The sequence below is a fragment of the Salmo salar genome, chromosome 24 (assembly GCF_965601325.2).
Source record: "Salmo salar chromosome 24, fSalSal1, whole genome shotgun sequence".
NCBI lineage: Eukaryota > Metazoa > Chordata > Actinopteri > Salmoniformes > Salmonidae > Salmo > Salmo salar.
In genome coordinates, this window is record NC_138314.1 from 16,372,794 (window position 1) to 16,397,965 (window position 25,172).

Here is a 25,172-nt window from a genome sequence, read left to right on the forward strand (position 1 = left end):
AGCAGTGCCATGGTATGATGTGTAAAGTATATTGTGTTAATTCTCCTGTTGAATATTGACACTGAAGAATATGGCTCGAACGACAATTAAAAAGGGTGAAACCAACTGGTGGTGGACTCCGCAGGAAGTTCCGGTGACATAGGTACAATTTTCTGTTAGAAGGTGTGGTAATGACCATTAGGAGACAGATGTACATTGACAGTCCACACTTTCATTGCCACACTACACAGACAGAGGCACACACACACCAGAAGGGTAAAGCGAACAGACTAGTGGAAATGTTGAGAAATGACTGTATGGGATCTACAATTACAATAACACACTCTTCTCTCTGTCCAGATTGACTTGGAGAGTATATTTGCACTAAACCCAGACGTGGCCCCAGAAGAGGAGACTGCCCCCAGCCCAGAGACCCCGCCTCCACCAACGCCAACCTCTGTGAAGGTCAACAAGATCCCCAAGGTGAGCCCTGTTTTGGTTGTTTTTGGTTGTCTTCTGTTATGGACTGCTAGTATAACCACCGCAGGGGGAAGTCTGCTTGTGCAGTGAGTGTCCTCAGTGGCAGAAGAACCACTGAACAGAACAATGGACACTCCAGTAATAAGAAGTAATCTGATTCTCAGTATTTGTCTATTATTATAACCCTTATTTTGCAGTCATGCGAGTTAGAAGTGTTTAACTCTTCAGGCTTGTGTTGTAGCAAGCTCTGTGAAATCTCTCTCGTAAGCCATGATTACCGTTTAATCCTCATGTACTTCAATTATTTTTGTCAATGTGTTTATCTTACTTCCATCTTTTTTCTTTTGCAGAACCGCCGAACAATAGCACCCGCTAAGAATGACACTCCGTCCAGGGATAACAGAGGTGTTCTGAGTGACCATTGACAGTTTTTCTTTTATTTGTCTTGGGTTCCATGTTTGATGTGTATAATATAACTCTAACCTCTGATCTCTGTGTTGTTGTGCTGGGTTCCACAGTGGTGTCGACCAGGGCCAGACCAGCTCAGCCCCAGCAGCTAGAGCCTGCTCCCCCTCCCCCCATCCAGCAGCCAGCCCAGCCCACCCAGGCCCAGACAGCCCAACAGTTAGCCAACGGTAGGAACTACCTACATCCATTTATGGAGGATTTACATTTTGAGTTATTTAGTCTTTGCAAAAACTGAATGTTCTGTCATTTTCACCCTCCTAAACAAGCACTGGGATTTTTTTTTGTTATTTCATGTGTCATATGTCTTGATGTTCCTGAATTTCCTGAATTTCAAAGTTGTTTCTTTTGTCGATCATATGTGTATCACAGAAGCGTCAATGCATCAGCTAACAAGAAAGGAGTTTGGACAGCTTTGTATGTATCAACTCTCCCAACCCCAATGGTTTATGTTGTCGTGGAACCCTTCCGCTTGCCTCTGAAGAACCTGTAGTTTGTGATTATTACTCACCTTAAAGGCTTCCGCTATATTCAAAGCATTAATAGGAAAGTATATATGTAATTCAGCCAGCAGACAGGCTTTCTGGATTTACAGCAGAAAATCACTGATTATAGCACTGCTATGTTCCCCTTTTAAATTCCACTGAGTCTCTCTCTCACACACACACACACACACACACACACACACACACACACACACACACACACACACACACTCTTATACGGGCTCGTGGTAATGGCTGGGGTGGAATGGTATCACATACATGGTTTGATGTCATTCCATTTGCTTTGTTCCAGCCATTATTATGAGCCGTCCTCCCCTCAGCAGCCTCCACTGATACATACAGTGCCTTCAGAAAGTATTTATTTCACATTTTGTTGTTACAGCCTGAATTAAAAATGTATTAAATGTTTTTTCACACCCATCTACACACACAGTACTCTATAATGGCAAGGAGAAAACATGTTTTTAGAAATGTTTGCAAATGTATTGAAAATGAAATACAGATATCTAATTTATTCACACCCCGGAGTCAATACATGTTAGAATCACTATAACAAGGCCACTCAGGAACATTCAATGTCGTCTTGGTAAGCAACTCCAGAGTATATTTGGCCTTGTGTTTTAGGGTATTGTCCTGCTGAAAGGTGAATTTGTCTCCAGTGTCTGTTGGCAGGCAGTCTGAACACCAGGTTTTTCTCTAGGCTTTTGCCTGTGCTTAGCTCTATTCCCTTTTTATCCTAAATGAACTACCTTGTCCTTGCCGATGATAAGCATACCCAATAACGAGAGTGGTAATCAGTGATGTGTTGGATTTGCACCAAACACAATGCGTTGTATTCAGGACATAAAGCTACATTCTTTGACACCTTTCTTTTAGCATTTTTTTGAATATTTTTTTATTCTGTATATACTTCCTTTTCACTTTATTTAGTTTAGTATTGTAGAGTAACTACAATGTTGTTAATCCATCCTCAGGAGAAAACTATCACAGCCATTAAACTGTTGTCTGAAAGTCACCATTGGCCTCATCTACCAATAGGTGCCCCTTTGCGAGGCATCGGAAACCTCCCTGGTCTTTGGTTGAATCTGTGTTTGAAATTCACTGCTCAACTGAGGGACCTTACAGATCATTTTATGTGTGGGGTACAATGATGCGGTAGTCCTTCAAAAATCATGTCGAGCACTATTATTGCACACAGAGTGAGTCCATGCAACTTATGTGACACATTTTTTACTCCTGAGCTTATTTAGGCTTGCCATAACAAAGGGGTTGAATACTTAATGACTTAAGACATTTCAGCCTTTTTTTTTTTTTTATAAACACGACCATTATGGGGTATTGTGTGTAGGCCATTGACACATTTCAATTAAACCATTTTAAATTCATTCTCTAACACAGCAAAATGTGGGAAAAGTAAAGGGGTGTGAATACTCTCTGAAGGCATTGTACGTACAGTACCAGTCAAGTTTGGACACCTACTTATTCAAAGGTTTTTCTTGAATTTTTTTTTTTTTACTATTTTCTACATTTTTTATTCTACAGTGAAGACATCAAAACTATGAAATAACACATATGGAATCATGTAGTAACCAAAAAAGTGTTAAACAAATCAAAGTAGCCACGCTTTGCCTTGACAGCTTCGCACTCTCTTGGCATTCTAGTTTTGATGTCTTCACTATTATTCTACAATGTAGAAAATAGTAAAAATAAAGACAAACCCTTGAATGAGTAGGAGTGACCAAACGTTTCACTGGTACTGTATGTACGTATAGTGCATTGGGAGAGTATTCAGAGCCCTTGTCTTTTTCCACATTTTCTTACGTTACAGCCTTATTCTAAAACACATTAAATACATATTTTTCCTCATCAATCTACACACAATACCCCATAATGAAAAACAGGTTAAAAGTTTTGAGAATGTATTACAAATAATTCAGAGCTTTTGCTACGAGACTCAAAATTGAGCTCGGGTACATCCTGTTTCCATTGATCATCCTTCAGATGTTTCTACAACTTGATTGGAGTCCACCTGTGGTAAATTTAATTGAATGGACATGATTTGGAAAGGCACACACCTGTCTATATAAGGTCCCCCCCGTTGACAGTGCATGTCAGAGCAAAAACCAAGCCATGAGGTCAAAGGAATTGTCTGTAGAGGCCCGAGATAGGATTGTGTCGAGGCACAGATCTGGGGAAGGGTATGAAAAAATTGAAGGTCCCCATTTAAAGGTCTCCAAGAACACAGTGTGCTCCATCATTCTTAAATGGAAGAAATTTGGAACCACCAAAACTCTTCTTAGAGCTGGCCGCCTGGCCAAACAGTGGAGAAGGGCCTTGGTCAGGGACGTGACCAAGAACCCGATGGCCACTCTTAAGGAGCTCCAGAGTTCCTCTGTGGAGATGGGAGAATCTTCCAGAAGGACAACCATCTATACAGCACTCAACCAATCAAGGCCTGTAACCAAACGGAAGCCACTCCTCAGTAAAAGGCACATGAGTGTTCCGTTTTGAGTTTGCCAAAAGGCATTTAAAGACTCTCAGTTCATGAGAAACAAGATTCTCTGGTCTGATGGAGCCAAGATTGAACTCTTTGGCCTGAATGCCAAGCGTCACGTCTGGAGGAAACCTGGCACCATCCCTACAGTGACGCATGGTGGTGGCAGCAAGATGCTGTGGGGTTGTTTTTCAGTGGCAGGGACTGGGAGACTAGTCAGGATTGAGGGAAAGATAAACAGAGATCCTTGATGAAGACCTGCTTCAGAGCGCTCAGGACCTCAGACTGGGGTGAAGGTTCACCTTCCAACAGGAGATTGACCCCCAGCACACAGCCAAGACAACGCAGGAGTGGCTACGGGACAAGTCTCTGAATGTCCTTGAGTGGCCCAGCGAGAGCCAGGACTTGAATCCGATCCACCAGACCCTCTTGAGAGACCTGAAAATAGCTGTGCAGCATCGCTCCCCATCCAACCTGACAGAGCTTGAGAAGATCTGCAGAGAAGAATGGGAGAAACTCTACAAATACAGGTGTGCCAAGCTTGTAGCGTCATACCCACGAAGACTCGAGGCTGTAATCACTGCCAAAGGTGCTCCAACAAAGTACTATATAAAGGGTCTGAATACTTATGTAAATGTGATATTTTAGCTTTTTATTTTTAATACATTTGCAAAAAATAAAAAATAAACAGTGTTTTACTTTGTCATTATGGGGTATCGACACTCCTTTCTTGGAGCTCTACGGACAATTCCTTCGACCTCATGGCTTGGTTTTTGCTCTGACGTGCACTGTGGGACCTTTAAATAGACAGGTGTGTGCCTTTCCAAATCATGTCCAATCAATTGAATTTACTTCATCTCAAGGATGATCAGTGGAAACAGGATGTATCTGAGCTCAATTTCGAGTGTCATCCTTTTCCTTTTGCAAATAATTCTAAAACCCAGTTTTTGCTTTGTCATTGTGGGCTATTGTGTGTAGATTGATGGGGGGGACGAATCCATTGTAGAATAAGGCTGTAACAAAATGTGGGAAAAGTCAAGGGGTCTGAATACCTTCCCGAATACACTGCACATAAACACACAAACAGTAGCCTTTGACACTGCAGTTTTCCCTCAGTAGGTCCTAGCAGAAACAATAGTGTTTTTCATTTCCTTCCACTCCCCCTTTGTGTGGTTATCTGCCACCACCAGTGGAATCAGAGACAATCTCGTAGCGCTCTCTCAATCCTGTTCCCGCCGGCCTGCCTAGCCTGTCTCTGACCTGGCCCTGCTCCCCCAGATTACTGCAGATTATTCATCTTTGCTCTCTGCTTTGAATGACAAGCCTGCAGGCGTTCGGATGGGCTGTATGCTGGAGGAATGGTTGCAGTGGCGCTCAGCCGGGTATCTTTGGGTCTGGTGGAATCAGAAGGGATTACTGACCCTCATTTTATACTGTCCTCTTTTCTTAATCTGATGTGGGTGTTCAAGTGATGAATTGGGTTTCTAAATTGTAATATTCGTATTGGCTATTTCTGTGTGTTTTAAAGAGTCAAACTAATCTGAAGGGGGGATTTATTGAACTTTTGAGGAGCCTAGAGTGAAAGTCCCCTATGTACTCATGTCTCTGCTTTCCCTAGTCAAGAAGCAGCATTTGACTGTTGTTGGATCAGTGGTTGGTCAGTCAAGAAGAGCCCTGTAGTAGTGTAATAGTATAGTAATGTGAAGGGTTAGCAGGGAGCTGCGGGATCCGTCATAAAGCCCTTTTAGAGATGTGGAGTTGGTGAGAGCTGGAGGCAGTGTGTGTAGAGCTGCTGTCCCCCTGGGTGCTAGCTAGGCCCAGTCCCCCTGCCAGACACCACTGAACAGCCCTAGAGTTGAGGGAAACGCCAGAAGATGGCAAGAGGAAGAGATCCCTTTCAGCTAGGCTGAGGGTGTGTATGTTCTGTGAAAGGCAGCATTTGTGACGGCCTTTCCTGTTTCTTTTGCCTGTGTTTTCTGTTCCTCTGTGGTAGCGAGGAGGAAGTCCAACTGCGTGAAGGAAGTGGAGAAACTGCAGGAGAAGAGGGAGAGACGACGGATACAGCAACAGGAGCTGAGAGAGAAGAAAGCACAGGTACAGGGGGAATCCTCCTCCTATCCTTTGACCCCCTCCTTCCATACCTTTTTTAACCTCCCTATAGCCATGTTAGTCGTTGAAAACATTCTCTTTAGTGGTTACTTGATAAATGAAAGTATACATTGAACAGTATCTTAACTCTTTCCGTCTCAGGAGGTGGACACCACCGTCCCGAACTATGAGATCCTGTATATGATCAGAGACTTCCGTGCCAGTCTGGACTACCGGCCGCTGTCCACCGCAGACCTGGTGGGTACAGACGACACTCTGCTCTCTCTCTGTCCAAATAGAGGATAACCCACAACGGCCTGATCAATTTGCGTTTTTATTTTGTCAGATTGAAGAGCACAGAATATGTGTTTGTGTGAGGAAACGTCCACTCAACAAGAAAGGTAAGGACAACCTTCACATCAAACAGAGCCTTCAGTCATAGATGAGGAATGGATCATGAGTTTTCCTACAATGAGCCTTTGGACGGTCCGAATCTGTCATATTCAGGTATTTCCTTATGGCCCGCGCTCAGGGAAACTATCTTCTTTTGTATCCTTTCGTTAACATGGCCGTGTGTGTTCCAGAGCTGACTATAAGGGACCTGGATGTGATCACCATCCCCAGTAAGGATGTGGTGATGGTCCATGAGCCCAAGCAGAAGGTGGACCTGACACGCTACCTGGAGAACCAGACCTTCCGCTTCGACTACGCCTTCGATGACAGCACCACTAATGAAATGGTTTACAGGTGAGACAGAGAGCGGGCGGTTGTTGCAGTAAAACAACTGTTTTGTTTGACTTGTGGTAATGTATGTTTTTACTGGAATTCAGTCCAGGAGGCATGCTTGCTTTGGATTAGTGTGTGTGTGTGTGTGTGTGTGTATAGAAAGTATTTTGATGGCATGTGTTTGTTAGGGTGTTTTAGATGGAATGTGTTCAAGTGTGTGTGTTTTGCTAGACAGTGTGTTTATACACATACACTGATGAGTGGATGTGTGTGTGTGTGTGTGTGTGTGTGTGTGTGTGTGTGTGTGTGTGTGTGTGTGTGTGTGTGTGTGTGTGTGTGTGTGTTTCCCTTACAGGTTTACTGCCAGGCCTCTGGTGGAGACCATCTTTGAGAGGGGCATGGCCACGTGCTTCGCCTATGGACAGACTGGTAGTGGCAAAACACATGTGAGCCAGACACACACACCAGCCGCCTCGTCTTCGGCTGCTGATTCATGCCAGTTATTTCAGCACTCAATTAACAATAACATACATCAGCGACATCCAAGTTCAGTGTGTACAAGCATTGTTGCATTTCCATTTCTTGAAGGCCTAGACATTTTTGTTTTTCAGACTATGGGTGGAGATTTTTCTGGAAAGAACCAGGATTGTTCTAAAGGAATTTACGCATTAGCAGGCAAGTGATTCTTAGTGGACTATTATGAGGTTTGGTGGTGTACTGCTCAGATCCTATTAAAATTGTAAACTCTTTATCTTTCCCCTTTGTCCTCATGCAGCTCGGGATGTGTTTGTCATGTTGAAGAAACCCTGCTACAGGAAGTTAGATCTTCAGGTGTACGCAACTTTCTTTGAAATCTACAGTGGAAAGGCAAGTGATTTAATGACTTGTTTATTGAGCATCAACTTGTCGTTGTAGGTGTTTGACCCGGACTGTAATGGGAAGGTGTGTGTGTATTGATCCAGCGGGTGGTTATGTCGACAGAGTGACAGACTAGTTTTGTGTTAAGTTGACCGTGTGTGGTTGTGGTCTTATAGGTGTGTGACCTGACTGTGTCTGTGGTTGTGTAGTTATTTGATCTGATGGTTGTATTAAACGTGTGTAGGTGCTGGAGGATGGTTGTCATCTGTTGACCTGTGTGTGTGTGTGTGGTTGTGGTCTGTTGATCTGAAAATGTGTGGTTGTGTTGTGTAGGCCTTACAGGTGTTTGACCTGTTGAACCATAAAGCCAAGCTGAGTGTATTGGAAGATGTTAAGTCTGTGGTTGTGGTCTGGTCCTATAGGTGTTCGACCTGCTGAACGGTAAGGCTAAGCTCCGGGTGTTGGAAGATGGGAAGCAGCAGGTGCAGGTGGTGGGGCTGCATGAGAGAGACGTCAAATGCACAGAGGACGTCCTCAAACTCATAGAAGTGGGCAACAGCTGCAGGTATTTGTGGCAACATCCCAGAGTGATGACATAAACATTGATCTGCAAAATGTTATTGTGCATTACATTTAAACTCTCTCTCGCTGTCTCTGTCTGTGTGTCTGTCCCTCTCATCTCTCTCCGTGTCCCTCTTTCTCTGTCCTACTCCATTTCTCTCTCAGAACGTCAGGTCAGACCTCGGCCAACGCCCACTCGTCCCGTAGCCATGCAGTGTTCCAGATCATTCTAAGGAGGAAGGGGAAGATGCACGGCAAGTTCTCCCTGATCGACCTGGCGGGGAATGAGAGGGGTGCCGACACGTCCAGCGCTGACCGCCAGACACGCCTGGAGGGAGCAGAGATCAACAAGAGCCTGCTGGCATTAAAGGTCAGAAGGGAGAGGTCAGCGGGAGCTGCAGAGGAATCTGACAGAGAGCATAAATTGACCAGTTTATTAGGTACACCCATCTAGTAACGGCTTGGACCCCCCTTTGCCTCCAGAACAGCCTGAATTCTTCAAGGCATGGAAACGTTGCTCAAGTCGTATCAAGGGACCTAACGTGCGCCAGGAAAACATTCCCCACACCTTTACATGACTCTACAGGAACCGGGATGTGTCGGACCAGGCAATGTTTTTCCACTCCTCAATTGTCCAGTGTTTGTGATCTTGTTTTTAGCTGATAGGAGTGGAACCTGGTTTTGTCGTCTGCTGCAATCGGCCATCCGTGACAAGGATTGACGAGTTGTGTGTTCAGAGATGCCGTTCTGCACACCACTGTTATTTACCTGTTTGTGGCTCGCCTGTTAGATTGCACGATTCTTGCCATTCTCCTTCGACCTCTTATCAGCAAGCTATTTTCGACCACAGGACTGCAGCTTACTGGATAGTTTTTGTTTGTCGCACCATTCTCAGTAAACCCTAGATACTGTCGTGTGTGAAAAGCCCAGGAGGCCGGCCGTTTCTGAGATACCGGAACCGGCGCGCCTGGCACCGACGATTGTACCATACTGAAAGTGGTTTAGGTCGCTGGTTTTGCCCATTTCTAACATTCAATCAAACAGTAACTGAATGCCTCGATGTCTGTCTGCCAGCTTTATATAGCAAGCTACGGCCACTTGACTCACTGTCTGTAGGAGCTAACCATTTTTGTGAACGGGGTGTACCTAATAAACTGTTCACTGAGTGCATGTCGTGCAGCTGTGGAGTGTGGAGATGAATGGGTTCAGTCAGTCGTCCTGATGAGCCCTTCCCCGCTAGTTGGCAACAACGGCAGCATAACGCTGGTTAAAACTTGTAAAAGGAAGTGTTGTTTATTTCAACGTGCGAGCGAGAAATAACTTGTTAGTATTGGTCACCATTTGGATTTGGTCACCATCTCCGTTTTGTTCCATCCCACTTGATTTTAGTTTGAGTAGGATAGCAGCCAATATACAAGGAATAACTTGTAATATTGGTAGTACCATCTGGATGTCAGTGCGATTACAGCTCCATCGTGTGCTGTCTGACATGATTCAGCTGAACAGAACTAGCAGTCCTAGTTGGAAATAACTTCATGTTATAGAAATGGTCAACTGCATTTTTCCTGTCCCCCTCTCTCAGTATGTGTATATCAGTCAGTCAGTCAGTCAGGCCTGGCAGTAGACCGACTGTAGCTCATCATGTCTCTCTTTAACCCTATCAGGAGTGCATCAGGGCGCTGGGGCGGAACAAACCTCACACTCCGTTCAGGGCCAGCAAGCTCACCCAGGTCCTCCGAGACTCATTCATAGGGGAGAACTCCCGCACATGCATGGTGAGTTCATCATTAGTTATTGGATTTGGTAATTGGTGAGTTCACTCTCCTCACTGGCATTGGGCTCAGTCATCTCTGATTTTATGAATAATTTCTATTAAAATAAACTATTTTTAAGATTCCTGGGCCTATGACTACACCGACCATGTAGAGGTCAGTATACAGGGTGTATATTCTCCTCACTTTGAAAGTAAACACACTTTCTGCAAAAGACAGGCCACCTTACTTGGTCTTGGTCTTTGTACTGTCCTTCCCTTACCGCCACTGAGTTTCTCCTCACCTCTTGTCCCATCCAGATAGCAACTATCTCTCCTGGTATGACGTCCTGTGAGAACACCCTCAACACGCTACGCTACGCTAACAGGTGGGCATCCATGTTACACCTGGCTATGGGAATCTGTCTCGTACACCTGTGCTTTCCAGCTGCGATCCGCAGAGAACTCTAGTCTGGGGTTAAAGGAATATAGGAACCTCTTCTTTGACCACTCTCCCTTTAGGTTTCTATGGTAACTGATCACACCCACAAGGTGTAGAAATGACCTTGAGGTCTTCACTGTGCTCTTATACGCAGCGTTGTTGTGCTTAGCTATGGGCAGATAATGCTTCTGAGCCTCAATAGGCAGAATTGGGTATATCTGCCTGCAGCAGTTTGATCAGATGTAGGCTACATGTGTGAATGACTGAAGGAGTGCCACTGTGGCAGGCAGGTGATGGTGAAAGGAAAATAACTCTTTGTCTGTAGCTCTGTGTCCTGACCCTCGTCTCTTCTCTCGTCTTTCCTGCTCCTCCTCCCCTCTTCCTGCTCTGGGCCTGGTGATGTGCTGTGCAGAGTAAAGGAGTTTGGGATCAGTCCCTCAGACATCCCCTTCTCCCAGGGCGGTGGAAGTCGCTCGGAGCTCTCGGAGCTCTCGGAGCTCTCGCCCACCTATGAGTATGATGACTTTGCTACCTCTCCCAGCAGGTCAAGCACTTTCCCATTGCGTGCGCGCACACACACACACACTGCACACGTACCTTTTCTGTTGCCCGCACATACACTTACCTACATGCATTTCCTGTATGCATATATCAGTTGTAAAATACACATTAAACACACTTCTGTGTTCCATCGTTCTCACCAGTCTCTGTGGAGGACTTGTTCTTTTCCTTCCCCTTTTATTTCATCTCCATGACACGTTCTTTCATTTTCTTCATCCTTGGCATGCGCTTCTCCTTTCATCTTTTGCTGTGCTGAGGATGTGTTAACTATGAACGCTGCTGTTCTTCTCATACCCTCTCATGGACGATAACAGGCGCGTGTGTGTCTGTGTGCATTTGATCAAATCATTTCTTGGTGTTTTCACTTGGTTGAATATAATCTGTTATGATACATGACACCATAAACAGTCAGCCCTATTAGTTAACCCCCTAAGGTCCATGCCTCCGCGGAAATGTAATTAGCATAATTCAAATATCCCCATTTAAAAATCTGCTTGTTTTAATCTAGAGAGATGTTTTTTGGCAGTGGATGCGTCTCAATCCACCGCATCCGCCTATGTATGACTTCCACATCTGTGGTGGAAGGTGACAGAGCTAGAAAGGCAGAGCTAGAAAGGTGTTTGTCAGGCCGTGCGACATCCCGAAAATCGGTCTTCTCACAAAATTGTCCGTAGCTTCTGAATGGTTTGGCCTACAAACTATTACGTTTTGCTCTTCAACCCACACAAGCCTCTTGTGACTCATCTGAAGTTGTTTTGCTCTAGGATGCCCACAGGCCTCACAAGACTCGTCTGAAGGTCCACCGGTATCAGTTGAAAAAAATTTATGGAAGTACTGTATATATGGAGACTGTTTAGTGACAAAGATAAGGGGTTAAATACATAAAAAATGACATGTTTCCTGATCTTATGTCTCTCTCAGATATAGGATAGACACTTCAAAACAAACTTCCTTGAGATTTTTTTTTGGGGGGGAGGGAGAGAGACTGTTGTTCAATGCGTTTGTATGGGCTAATAGCAGTAAGGCCAAATATATATATATATATATTATTTGATGAAGTTATATTTGGCCTTACTGCTATTAGCCCATACAAACGCTATTAGCCCATACAAATGCATTATTTATTATATTATTTTATTTTATTAATAATTCATGGGGTCTTAAAATTCTAAATCAAATAGCAAAATGATCCTTGGTATTTATTAGGATCCCCATTAGCTGCTGCAAAAATATCAGCTACTCTTCCTGGGGTCCACATGAAACATGACAATACATAGTACAGAACATTATTAGTGAAGAACTGAAATAGATAAATAAAAAAATCACACACAGCCTACATATCAGTACATGCATACAATATCTAGGTCTAATACATAGTACAGTGCAAATTACAATACAAGATATATTAAAGGTTCTGTGTCTCTTCACAGTCCCCTTTGTTCAGTAAGGTGTTCTTTTATCTATTTTTTGGGGGGGTTTATTGCTAGCTTGAGTTACCTGCTGTGGCAGAGTTCCATGTAGTCATGGCTGTATTTAATACTCTGTGTTTCCCAGCCTCTGTTCTGGACCTGGGGACTGTGAAGAGACATCTGGTTGCATGTCTTGTTGTACTGATGAGTGTCTGAACTGTGTGCCAACTGCTTCAACAGACAGTTCGGTACCTTCAACAGATCAATCCGTTGCACAAAGACCAATAGTGGTGCAGTCAGTCTCCCCTCTTTGAGCCAGGAGAGACTGAAATGCATATTACTGACACTTTCCCTCAACGTACATCTAAGTGCGATACATGCTGCTTTGTTCTGGACCAACTGCAATTCACCTATGTCCTTCTTTGCCGCACATGTCCACACAGCTGGGCAGTAGTCCGGGTGCGACAAAACTAGGGCCTGTAGGACCTGTCTGGTCAACTGAGATGTCAAGAAGGCAGAGGAATGCCCTATCATGGACAGACCTCTTCCCATTTTAGCAACCATTGAGTCTGTTTTGACCATGACCGCTTTCTATCTAGGGTTACACCCAGTTTAGTCTCCTCAACTTGCTCAATAGCCGCATTATTCAATATTAGATCTAAACGAGGTTTAGCGTTGAGCAAGTGATCTGTCCCCCAAAAAAAAAATTCCAACAGTTGTTTACAGACAGATTATTTCACTTTATAATTCACTGTATCACAATTCCAGTGGGTCAGAGGTTTACATACACTAAGTTGGCTGTGCCTTTAAACAGCTTGGAAAATTACAGAAAATGATGTCATGGCTTTAGAAGCTTCTGATAGGCTAATTGACATAATTTGAGTCATTTGGAGGTGTACCTGTATTTCAAGGCCTACCTTCAAACTCAGTGCCTCTTTGCTTGACATCATGGGAAAATCAAAAGAAATCAACAAGTCTGGTTCATCCTTGGGAGCAATTTCCAAACACCTGAAGGTACCACGTTCATCTGTACAAACAATAGTGCGCAAATATAAACATCATGGGACCACGCAGCCGTCATACCGCTCAGGAAGGAGACACATTCTGTCTCCTAGAGATAAACGTACTTTGGTGTGAAAAGTGCAAATCAATCCCAGAACAACAGCAAAGGACCTTGTGAAGATGCTGGAGGAAACCGGTACAAAAGTATCTATATCCACAGTAAAACGAGTCCTATATCGGCATAACCTGAAAGGCCACTCAGCAAGGAAGAAGCCACTGCTCCAAAACCGCCATTAAAAAAAGCCAGACTACAGTTTGCAACTGCACATGGGCACAAAGATTGTACTTTTTGGAGAAATGTCCTCGAGTCTGATGAAACAAAATAGAACTGTTTGGCCATAATGACCATTGTTATGTTTGGAGGAAAAAAGGGGAGGCTTGCAAGCCAAAGCACACCATCCCAACCGTGCAGCACGGGGGTGGCAGCAGCATGATGTGGGGGTGCTTTGCTGCAGGTGGGACTGGTGCACTTCACAAAAATGGATGGCATCATGAGAAAGGAAAATGGTGGATATATTGAAACAACATCTCAAGACATCAGTCAGGAAGTTAAATCTTGGTCGCAAATGGGTCTTCCAAATGGACAATGACCCCAAGTATACTTCCAAAGTTGTGGCAAAATGGCTTAAGGACAACAAAGTCAAGGTATTGGAGTGGCCATCACAAAGCCCTGACCTCAATCCTATAGAAAATGTGTGTTCAGAACTGAAAAAGCGTGTGCGAGCAAGGAGGCCTACAAACCTGACTCAGTTACACCAGCTCTGTCAGGAGGAATGGGCCAAACTTATTGTGGGAAGCTTGTGGAAGGCCACCTGAAATGTTTGGCCCAAGTTACACAATTTAAAGGCAATGGTACCAAATACACTAAATTAGTATGTAAACTTCTGACCCACTGGGAATGTGATGGAAAAAAATAAAAGCTGAAATAAATCATTCTCTCTACTACTATTCTGACATTTCACATTCTTAAAATAAAGTGGTGATCCTAACTGACATAGACAGGGAATTTTTTGTAGGATTAAATGTCAGGAATTGTGAAAAACTGAGTCTAAATGTATTTGGCTAAGGTGTATGTAAACTTCCGACTTCAACTGTAGACACACAGGCTTTATTCAAAGTCAGTGAAGATCATTTGTAAAAACAAACAATAAAGGCCCTAGCCGGCTGCCCTGCGGTACACCACATCCAACAGAATTTGCATGAGAGAGGCTTCCATTAACCAAAAAACCTTTTCCCATAAATATGTTGTATATATTTTTGATACTTCAAGGGGTATTAAAATTCAAAAGCAAAAAGCAAAGTGATCCTTGGTAGGACCTTAAAACAATTCCATATAGCTTAGTAGTACCCTCCCCCGGCTTACAGGGGCTTAAACTCTTATGGGTTAACACCTAATATTTGACTGATCAGTTTATACTGTGTTAGAGGATAATGCCTTGGCTAAGTACATACATGCCAAAGATGCAATGAGACCAGCCTGTTTGTTCCACCTCCCACTGCTACAGTAGTAATCCCAGTCACCACCCAGCCAGTCAGTGGGTCAGACACAGGTCAATAAGGTCATTTTCACTGTACTGGACTTTATCAGCTCAGTCACACCTAATTAAATACAAGCCCAGATTCTAGCAGTGTAAACAGGCCTGGCTGTATGGACTGTCCACAGCACTCGTTGTGCTCTACATGCAAGTAGCCTGAGTACCAGTATGTTTGTGCTATCATGCCAACTCCTTGTCACTCATTCTCGTGCAAAACATGGCTAACATGCAAGGGCCCCGTTGAAACAGATAGGTTCTATAGCATTATCAGCTAGAGATACTTTAGTGGGGAACAACTGAACTAGCACTTCCGAATTTGACTAACCTTAGCTATTCTTCTCATATCGCTTAATTTGGTTTCATCAAGGGAAAAAATGTAAAGGGACAGTTTCACTGTAAACTCAAATGGAGTGTCTTTCTGCTGGCTAGAGCTAAAGGCAACCAATAAGACACAGATTGAACCCCGTTGGCTGTGCATGGTGTCGTGATGGTGTCTAAGCATCTATTCAATGGGCCAAAACATTCAGTCAGAAATGTATTGCATAGAACTTACGTGACTTAATATACTTAGTAATGACTGTGACTACCTGCATCATTCTGAATGTTGGGCCCTAGTGAAGAAGCCCATGTTGAGTGTAGTGTACTTAACTGGGCTGATCAGCAGTTTGTTAGCTGACCGAAGGTGTTGATTGACCCACAGAGTGAAGGAGCTGACGGTGGACCCTAATCAGGTGATAGAGGGGGTCCGGCCCAACACCCATGTAGTGGACCAGCTGGATGATGACTGGGACCACCTGGGCAGCTCCCCGCAGAGAGATGACCTCAAACTGCTCTGTGAGCAGAACGTAAGCAACACTCGTAATGCACTCCCATGCTCACACACGGCTTTTATCCTCAATGGTTTTCTTACTGTGTGCATGCATTTGCATCCATTTCCCCAATAGAGGTGTTGTCTGGTGATGCTGGTTGAAGTGTGTGTCTTGACTGTTTTCTCTCCCCAGCTGGAGGAGGTGTCCCCCCAGCTCTTAACCTTCCATGAGGCTGTCTCTCAGATGGTGGAGATGGAGGAACAGGTGCTGGAGGACCACAGAGCTGTCTTCCAGGTCAGGCTACATTAACAGATGGTTCCTCTTAGATCCTTTCACATATAGTTAGTTAGGAGGCTCCAAGTCTATTGAGATGAATGAATCTGCAAGCTTGAGGTCCTGTGAAGTGTGGCGCCACTATCCATGAAATGCTCTAAATCAGGTTCTTCAAACTAATGTGATGCTGACTATAGGAGAAAAATAATTGATTGAGTAATGTGTTTCAGTGGGAAGATGAGATGAGTAAGTGCGACGCTAATGTGTGTGTTGCAGGAGTCTATCCGGTGGCTGGAGGATGAGAAGGTTCTGCTGGAGATGACTGAGGAGGTAGACTATGATGTGGACTCTTACGCCACTCAGCTGGAGCAGATCCTGGATCAGAAGATTGACATCCTCACGGAGCTCAGAGGTAGGCATGGACATAAATGTTATTAGTGACATGGTACCATTTGTCAGATGGAAGAACATCTCTTGGGGATGAGCGAGAATTTGATCTCCTGGCCTATGCAAGACAGCATTTGTATTATTCACCTCCTGAGGTTCTTTTTCAATCTTTTGTTGGTTTGTCTCTATGCAGATCACCGTTGACATTCATTCGTAGGTTCACTTCTATTAACGTGACTCATGGTATTTTTTGATAAGCAATAATATCTAATCCACTCTGTCTGTGCTCCTCTTTCCTCAGATAAAGTCAAGTCGTTCCGCTCGTCACTCCAGGAAGAAGAACAAGCCAGTAAGCAGATCAATCCTAAGAGGCCACGTGCCCTGCTGTAGACCAGGCCAGGGAGGGGTGTGTGGAGGGGCAGTGGCACATACAGGAACATAAACACTAGATACACTATATATACAAAAGTATGGACACCCCTTCAAATTAGTGGATTTGGCTGTTTCAGCCACACCCGTTGCTAAAAGGTGTATAAAATCGATCACACCGCCATGCAATCTCCAAAGACAAACATTGGCAGTAGAATGGCCTTACTGAAGCGCTCAATGACTTTCAATGTGGCACCGTCATAGGATGCCACCTTTTCCAACAAGTCAGTTTGTTAAATTTCTACCCTGCTAGAGCTGTCCCGGTCAACTGTAAGTGCTGTTATTGTGAAGCATTTAGGAGCAGCAACGGCTCAGCCGCCAAGTGGTAGGACACAAGCTCACGGAACGGAACCGCAGAGTGCTGAAGCGTGTAAAAATCATCTGTCCTCAGTTCCAACACTCGCAACCGTGTTCCAAACGGCCTCTAGAAGCAACGTCAGTACTAGAACTGTTCGTCGGGAGCTTCATGAAATGGGTTTCCATGGCCGAGCAGCCGCACACAAGCCGAAGATCACCATGGGCAATGCCAAGCATCGGCTGGAGTGGTGTTAAGCTCGCTGCCATTGGACTCTGGAGTATTGGAAACGTATTCTCTGGAGTGATGAATCACGCTTCACCATCTGGCAGTCCGACGAACGTATCTGGGTTTGGCGGATGCCAGGTGAACGCTACCTGCCCCAATGCATAGTGCCAACAGTAAAGTTTGGTGGAGGAGAAATAATGGTCTGGGGCTGTTTTTAGTGGTTCAGGCTAGGCCCCTTAGTTCCAGTGAATTTTAACGCTACAGCAAACAATGATATTTTATACGATTCTGTGCTTCCAACTTTGTGGCAACAGTTTGGGGAAGGCCCTTTCCTGTTTCAGCATAACAATGCCTCTGTGCACAAAGCGAGGTCCATACAGAAATAGTTTGTCGAGATTGGTGTGGAAGAACTTGACTGGCCTGCACAGAGCCCTGACCTCAACCCCATCGAACACCTTTGGGATGAATTGGAATGCTGACTACGAGCCAGGCTTAATTGTCCAACATCAGTGCCCGACCTCACTAATGCGCTTGTGGCTGAATGGAAGCATAGTCCCCGCAGCAATGTTCCAATATCTAGTGGAAAGCCTTCCCAGAAGAGTACAGGCTGTTATCGCAGCAAAAGGGGACCAACTCCATATTAATGCCCATGATTTTAGAATGAGATGTTCGACGATCAGGTGTCCACATACTTTTGGCCTTGTAGCGTACTTAGCACAGCTGTCTCACCCTGTCACAACCGCCTGTGAAAAGACAAAGGAAAGGACTCATTCGTTTTCCAATCAGGGTCACGGATGTCACCAGAAATAACGGGAGGGGAATGCAACCTTGGATCCCTTTTCTTTTGTTGCTGATTTAAAATTATCTGTTTTTTTTTGCCCTGTTCTATTTTATTTATTTACTTCTCTTTTTCGTATTTCTTTAAATTGAACGGCTGTCGACTTTGCTTCATCAGAGACCTCTCCATGTTGGTTGTGCTTTAGGGTTCTACGATACCAGTGTTGTGGATTCTGGTAGGTATGACTGACATGTAGACATGTGCCACTCTGTATGTTGGCCTCCATCATGCATGTGGCTGGGTCACTCCTCAGTTAACACTGTACAGCATATAGATGTTACTCTGTAGGTCCAGTCTTTCTTTTGCTTCTCTGAGTTTGAGAGGTGTCAAATCAAGCTGTGCTTCTTCTCGTGTTGTCTTTCCTCCCTCTTGTATCCATGTTTTTTCCTCAAAGACCAGTCTATAGTTTGATTCAGTTTTGTGTTCATGTTTTGTGGCGACCCCAGTTTTAATTTGTTACCCCTTTTACTTTTATACTGTGAAGTCATTTTTCACTCACTTTGTAAAAAAATAAAATTTGAACAAAAACCACTAACAAATGTATAGTAAAAACCACTGACCTACTACTGCGTATGTTGCTCAGTGTTTGCACCAGATGTAACATTGGCTCAATAAAGAATCACCTGTTTTGATTTGAACTTTGACCTGCACCACTGACGTTTAATTCTTTATATGGCATTAGAACCACTAGTCTTCCCTTGAGCTCTGAAAGAAATGCATGTGGTCAAAATACAACAAAGGATGTAGGCCGGGTATAACAGGGCTGACTAGCCCTCTGTGTATGATGAAAATGTTTACGTTTTTCAGTCTTCATACGTAGGTAGTAAAGGCTCTGACAAGGGTTGATAACGATAGGCTTTGCATTTGTCTGCTTAGTAAGCAGTGTGATGCTCTGTGTTTGTAGGGCCCAGAGAGACAGCAAGGGTTGTCAGGAAGGGAGACTCTGGTGACTCTGGCCCGGTCACTCAGCAGTAGTAGTCAGTGTCACCAGCAGCGCCATCTAGAGGCAGACTTCAGCTTCATCATGAGGACAGTCCGCACAGGGAGACACCAGGGGGATCCTACAGCGCAGCAATGGCCCAGTTTGAATATTGTCATTATGTATATTTTACATATCCTATACAGGAAGTCAGAATGTATTGTTTTGTGGTGGTAAAGAAGTAATGAATTGCTGAACTTCTTGAAATACACCAACACTGTTTCAAAAACTCTTATCTCAAGGCTCTTCAACAACCCTGAAAGTCAGACATCTTACAAAGTATATTTTTCAACCTGTCCATTAGAACCAAGCACTTGTCAGGTTCAGCTGATACTTAGGGATGACCAACTACATTTTAGTGCATCTATTTTATGTATGAGCATTAACTGTACACTTGCCTGACGACTCCCAACATAATTATTACGCTGCTCTATGTTTGCTACATACTTCAGTCAGACTGCCGTCGTTTGTGGTGACGTCAAAATGAGGGGTGTTATACAAAAAGTAGTCAGCGATTGTATCATCTCTAACCAATCAAAGCTACTGACTAATTTTCTAAACGCTGCTTTACCCATGTGTGTTCTGGCTCTGTCCCAACCCACCGCTTTCTGGATCCAATCAGAACGGTTAGAATGTGTTTGCGAAATTGTCGTGGAGGTACCCAGACTCGTTATGGGAGAAGAAACTTAACGACCGAGGGTGTGGCGTAGCGTTTGGCCGGAACAATGAGTTTGGATAGCTATACACTTAACCACTTAATAAATATGTACATTTCACTGATCACGAGCTCATTTTCATAGAAAAGGCATAACGAAGGTAGTCCAGGGGGGTAAGCCAGTGTGGTGTCTAGCTGCATCGATCTAGCCAGTGAGTGTAGTCATCATCCATCAGTCACATGACTTGGATGTGTCTCAACAATCCATAACACCTTCCACTTGCCATTCCTTAAAGAGCACTGGAGGTTTAAAAACTGGATAGGTTTCCACAATATTGCTTTCCTGCACCAAGTCCTCAGCAGTACCGTCTGCTTAGGAGTTGAATGTGTGAAGTCTGTGGACAGAAGACATTATGAAGGTTATGACATTAACATAACATTTAAAACAAAATATAACGCATACATAAGTAGAATAGTCCCGCTCCACTTACACCATGAAGTCGTCTGTCTATGCTCCTGGCTCGCTTCTCACTAAACAATATCTCGTGCAGAACACTCAACTCTTGGTTCTGCTGAAGTCTGCTAGGATTTCCTGTTCCAGAAACATGAACAAATGTAATGACTCACTTTGATAATAGTTCTAATTACCTAACCACATCCAGAATGTGAAAATATACAGACTGCAGAAACATCAGTGAGTATTGTCATGAGGTGTGTGCTTACCACATTGTGTACTGACCAGTGAATCCTGTAGTTCCTCTCCAACAGCTGCTCAACTGCAGTGGACCTGGAAAGAACCATCATCTTCGACGTTAATGTTATAGCTTGTCACATTACCGTTTGATGCCGCCAGGATATGACCAACTATGATTTGAATACCCTTTGTTTTGGTACTCACTTCTGGAGCTCAGCAGCCAGTCTACCGTCCAACTCGCAGGCCACAACCTTCAGACAAGGGGAAGATGAAAGTAGGGCTGACCCCAATTTTTCAACTGGTCGATTGTTTGGTTGATAGGCTGTTGATCGACCGAGATTGTTTTTAGTCGAGCAGTAGCAAATATATATATATTTTATGGCACACGACACCTGACTTGCACCCATCTCGGTGAACTAATTAATTGCAGAGGCCGCGGGGATGGCCGAGTCCAAAAAGAAGGGGAGTGTGGCTGGACAATGCACGTCTCTCCAGAATATGCTCTCTCCCGCCAACTTGTTCACATTCATTGTTTCATAACTTGATTGTGTGAATTGTTTGCGTTTGATTGTTAGTGTCTATCAATTCCCCATTACATACTTTATATCTCCAGTAGGACTTTTACCGTTAATGCCTATAATTTATCATCTACAATGTTTGTTTGGTTACAGTAATGTCTGTCAATGCATTCAATATATTATTATTCCACGGTTCTCATTGTCGGAATGGACACGTTGTTTGCAGAGCACACAACCCATGCTACACTTGTGAGAAACAAGTTTTGGTTTATTTCATTCCATTTGAGTTTTGTCAGTTTAGTCATTTGTCTTTTGTTTGGAGAGCTCCTGTCATTGTTGAGTAAGGACGTGCACCTGATTACGCATAGAAGTAGGCTATAGGCTACCTGGCCTGCTCGCAAATGTAGGCATATTAATGTGCCCATTTGGGGATCTGATAGTATTTCTGATTGGCTTAACTCACAAACGCTGTGGAGCTTCTCAACGTAATGTTTTCTTCACCTCAAACAGCAAGCAAACAGAGTATGTTTTGACATCCATTGAGAATGACTAATTCGTCAGTGTATTTGAAAAATCTTTACAGCACTCTCCTTTTCGATAACTCAACGTGAAAGGGAAAAATGTCATGCTCTGATCCAGTTGAAACATCTTAAAATAGGCCTACCTGATTACTTCTTATCCCTTATGCAAATAGCCTACAGCTGTGTCTGTCCCGAGCTCACTGGCGCATGTTGGCTCTATAGGCTATTTTTACATAGTTGGCAATGGAAGTTACGTTTTAGGTTTGTATCCTTTTCATTTAGATTTGGATAGAATTTTAATTAACCTCATGACAATGATTTTGATAAAGACATAAATTAAATTAAACTGTTCTATGAAAATGTGCATATGAAAACCATAACTGGCATGCAGAGCAGTAGAAATGGTAAGATAAATTGGCAGAAAGTTTGCGGTCTTTGTGTAGCCTATTAACGCCAACTTTAGGAGATTAATGGCAGAATCTGCGAAAGCCGGTAGGAGCCTGAGGAAGATGGTCAGGACAGGTTATCTTGATCTCTGGCTTCCTCTTGAGTCATTTGTGTCTTATTTCATCAAACCGTGAGCTTAAGGCAATCAATGCATATGTGATTTGATTAAAACACAGTCTATAAAGTGCCTTCAGAAAGTATTCAGACCCCTTGACTTTTTCCACTTTGTTACGTTACAATCTTATTCTAAAATGGATTAAATAAAAGAATATCCTCAGCAATCTACACACAATACCCCATAATGACAAAACAAAAACAGGTTTAGACATTTTTGTTGATTTATTAAAAATAAAAAACACCTTATTTACATAACTATTCAGACCCTTTGGTCTGAGACTCGAAATTGAGCTCAGGTGCATCCTGTTTCTGTTGATCAAATGTGATTGGAGTCCACCTGTGTTAAATTAAATTGATTGGACATGATTTGGAAAGCCACACACAAGTCTTTAAGGTCCCACAGTTGTCAGTACATGTCAGAGCAAAAAACCAAGCCATGAGGTTGAAGGAATTGTCCATAGAGCTCCAAGACAGGATTGTGTCGAGGCACAGATCTGGTGAAGGGTACCAAAACATATCTGCAGCATTGAAGGTCCCCAAGAACACAGTGGCCTCCATCATTCTTAAATGGAAGAACTTTGGAACCATCAAGACCCTTCCTAGAGCTGGCTGGCAAACTGAGAAATCGGGGGAGAAGGGCCTTGGTTAGGGAGGTGACCAAGAACCCGATAGTTACTCTGACAGAGCTCTAGAATTACTCTATGGAGATGGGATAACCTTCCAAAAGGACCCCCATCTCTGCAGCACTCCACCAATCAGGCCTTTATGGTAGAGTGGCCAGACGGAAGCCACTCAGTAAAAGGCACATGACAGCCCGCTTGAAGTTTGCCAAAGGGCACCTAAAGACTCTCAGACCATGAGACACAAGATTCTCTGGTCTGATGAAACCAAGATTGAACTCTTTGGCCTGAATGCCAAGCGTCACGTCTGGAGGAAACCTGGCACCATCCCTACGGTGAAGCGTGGTGGCAGCATCATTCTGTGGGGATGTTTTTCAACGGCAGGGACTGGGAGACTAGTCAGGATCGAGGCAAAGATGAATGCAGCAAAGTACAGAGAGATCCTTGATGAAAACCTGCTCCAGAGTGCTCAGGACCTCAGACTGGAGCGAAGGTTCACCTTCCAACAGGACAAGGACCCTAAGCACACAGCCAAGACAACGCATGAGTGGCTTCGGGACAAGTCTCTGAATGTCATTGAGGGGCTCAGCCAGAGCCCGGTCTTGAACCTGATCGAACATTTCTGGAGAGACCTGAAAATAGCTGTGCAGCGACAATCCCCATCCAACCTGACAGAGATTGAGAGGATCTGCAGAGAAGAATGGGAGAAACTCCCCAAATACAGGTGTGCCAAGCTTGTAGCATCATACCCAAGAAGACTTGAGGTTGTAATCACTGCCAAAGGTGCTTCAACAAAGTACTGAGTAAAGGGTCTGAATACTTATGAAATGTGATATTTTATTTTTTATAAATTAGCAAACATTTCTAAAACCTGTTTTTGCTTTGTCATTATGGGGTAATGTGTGTAGATTGAGGGGGAAAAAAATATTTAATACATTTTAGAATAAGGCTGTAAATTAAAGGGTCTGAATATTTTCCGAAGGCACTGTACACCATTTCCACATACACGAAGAAGGCAGATCCAGCTCAGAGGCCCAACTCGTGAGCTCCAATATCAGATTTGAATTTAGAATGAAAAATGAATGTGTTTAAGTAAAAAATGTTAGTGCGTCGAACCGAAACGCAGATTATTTCCTCTAAAAGACTGCACGGTCAATCTGCATCTGAAGTGGCCGTACAGCATTTGCTGCTATGCTGTTTCGGCAGACTTCAGGGCATTCGTACTTCTTGCGTTTTGCGGAGCAGAGCTATTGTGAAGGAAGTTGTCAAGTGAGTGAGTTTGTTTATACATGGGTGTTTTGATGTACACTGGCTAGCTAGATATCCAGCCAGTTATGGCTAGCTAGATATCCAGCCAGTTAGGGCTAGCTAGATATCCAGCCAGTTAGGGCTAGCTAGATATCCAGCCAGTTATGGCTAGCTAGATATCCAGCCAGTTAGGGCTAGCTAGATATCCAGCCAGTTAGGGCTAGCTAGATATCCAGCCAGTTAGGGCTAGCTAGATATCTAGCCAGTTAGGGCTAGCTAGATATCCAGCCAGTTAGGGCTAGCTAGATATCCAGCCAGTTAGGGCTAGCTAGATATCCAGCCAGTTAGGGCTAGCTAGATATCCAGCCAGTTAGGGCTAGCTAGATATCCAGCCAGTTAGGGCTAGCTAGATATCCAGCCAGTTAGGGCTAGCTAGATATCCAGCCAGTTAGGGCTAGCTAGATATCCAGCCAGTTAGGGCTAGCTAGATATCCAGCCAGTTAGGGCTAGCTAGATATCCAGCCAGTTATGGCTAGCTAGATATCCAGCCAGTTATGGCTAGCTATCTACGCTGAACAAAAATAGAAACGCAACATGTGGAGTGTTGGTTTCATAAACTGAAATAAAAGATCCCAGAAATGTTCCATACACACAAAAAGCTTATTTCTCTCATTTGTTTACATCCCTGTTAGTGAACATTTCTCATTTGCCAAGATAATCCAGCTGTGGCATATCAAAAAGCTGATTAAACAGAAGCCTCGTTACACAGGTGCACTTTGTGCTGTGGACAATAAAAGGTCATTCTAAAATGTGCAGTTGTCACACAACACAATGCCACAGATGTGTCAAGTTTTGAGGGAGCGTGCAATTGCCACCGGAGCTGTTGCCTGAGAATTTAATGTTAATTGACCTACCATGAGCCGCCTCTAACGTCGTTTTAGAGAATTTGGCAGCACGTCCAACCGGCCTCACAACCGAAGACGTGTATGGCGTTGTGTGGGCGAGCGTTTTGCTGATGTCACCGTTGTGAAAAAGAGTGGCCCATTGTGGCGGTGGAGTTACGGTACGGGCAGGCATAAGCCATGGACAACCATCACAATTGCATTTTATCAATGGCAATTTGAATGCACAGAAATACCGTGACGAGATCCTGAGACCCATTGTGTGGCCAATTTTTTTTAAGGTATCTGTATTCCCA

General features: G+C 43.9%; 1 protein-coding gene and 1 long non-coding RNA gene across 9 annotated transcripts in view; one reads left to right on the forward strand and one right to left on the reverse strand.

Moving 5' to 3' along the window:
* The window catches only part of LOC106585030 (kinesin-like protein KIF2A), a 30,462-nt gene extending 11,288 nt beyond the window's left edge, over positions 1-19,174 (forward strand). The window contains exons 3-23 of one of the 6 annotated variants that reach the window (XM_045707186.2): positions 340-462; positions 810-864; positions 978-1,094; positions 1,297-1,341; positions 5,918-6,018; positions 6,175-6,270; positions 6,359-6,413; positions 6,597-6,759; positions 7,094-7,184; positions 7,350-7,413; positions 7,514-7,605; positions 8,019-8,161; positions 8,323-8,527; positions 9,822-9,932; positions 10,229-10,296; positions 10,762-10,893; positions 15,617-15,761; positions 15,918-16,019; positions 16,275-16,410; positions 16,687-16,734; positions 19,080-19,174. In XM_045707186.2, coding sequence (XP_045563142.1) covers positions 340-462; positions 810-864; positions 978-1,094; positions 1,297-1,341; positions 5,918-6,018; positions 6,175-6,270; positions 6,359-6,413; positions 6,597-6,759; positions 7,094-7,184; positions 7,350-7,413; positions 7,514-7,605; positions 8,019-8,161; positions 8,323-8,527; positions 9,822-9,932; positions 10,229-10,296; positions 10,762-10,893; positions 15,617-15,761; positions 15,918-16,019; positions 16,275-16,410; positions 16,687-16,734; positions 19,080-19,150 — 2,163 coding nt within the window. In that variant the 3' untranslated portion in view covers positions 19,151-19,174. Of the gene's footprint in view, positions 1-339; positions 463-809; positions 865-977; positions 1,095-1,296; positions 1,342-5,917; positions 6,019-6,174; positions 6,271-6,358; positions 6,414-6,596; positions 6,760-7,093; positions 7,185-7,349; positions 7,414-7,513; positions 7,606-8,018; positions 8,162-8,322; positions 8,528-9,821; positions 9,933-10,228; positions 10,297-10,761; positions 10,894-15,616; positions 15,762-15,917; positions 16,020-16,274; positions 16,411-16,686; positions 18,820-19,079 lie in introns of those variants that run through there. The other 5 variants (XM_014170770.3, XM_045707188.2, XM_045707187.2 and 2 more) reach the window with 5 other exon arrangements.
* Positions 12,077-24,973, reverse strand: LOC106585032 (uncharacterized). Of its 3 annotated transcripts, none has more exons than XR_001323889.3 (5): positions 24,889-24,973; positions 20,708-20,754; positions 20,533-20,596; positions 20,301-20,401; positions 12,077-20,204 (listed from the first exon to the last, which is right to left on the reverse strand). It is a non-coding gene; the product is annotated as an uncharacterized LOC106585032 (long non-coding RNA). The 3 variants fall into 3 exon arrangements; XR_006761887.2 differs by having other exon boundaries at positions 20,708-20,825; positions 24,889-24,969; XR_014382509.1 differs by having other exon boundaries at positions 20,533-20,825; positions 24,889-24,969.
* Positions 24,974-25,172: the final 199 nt, after the last annotated feature.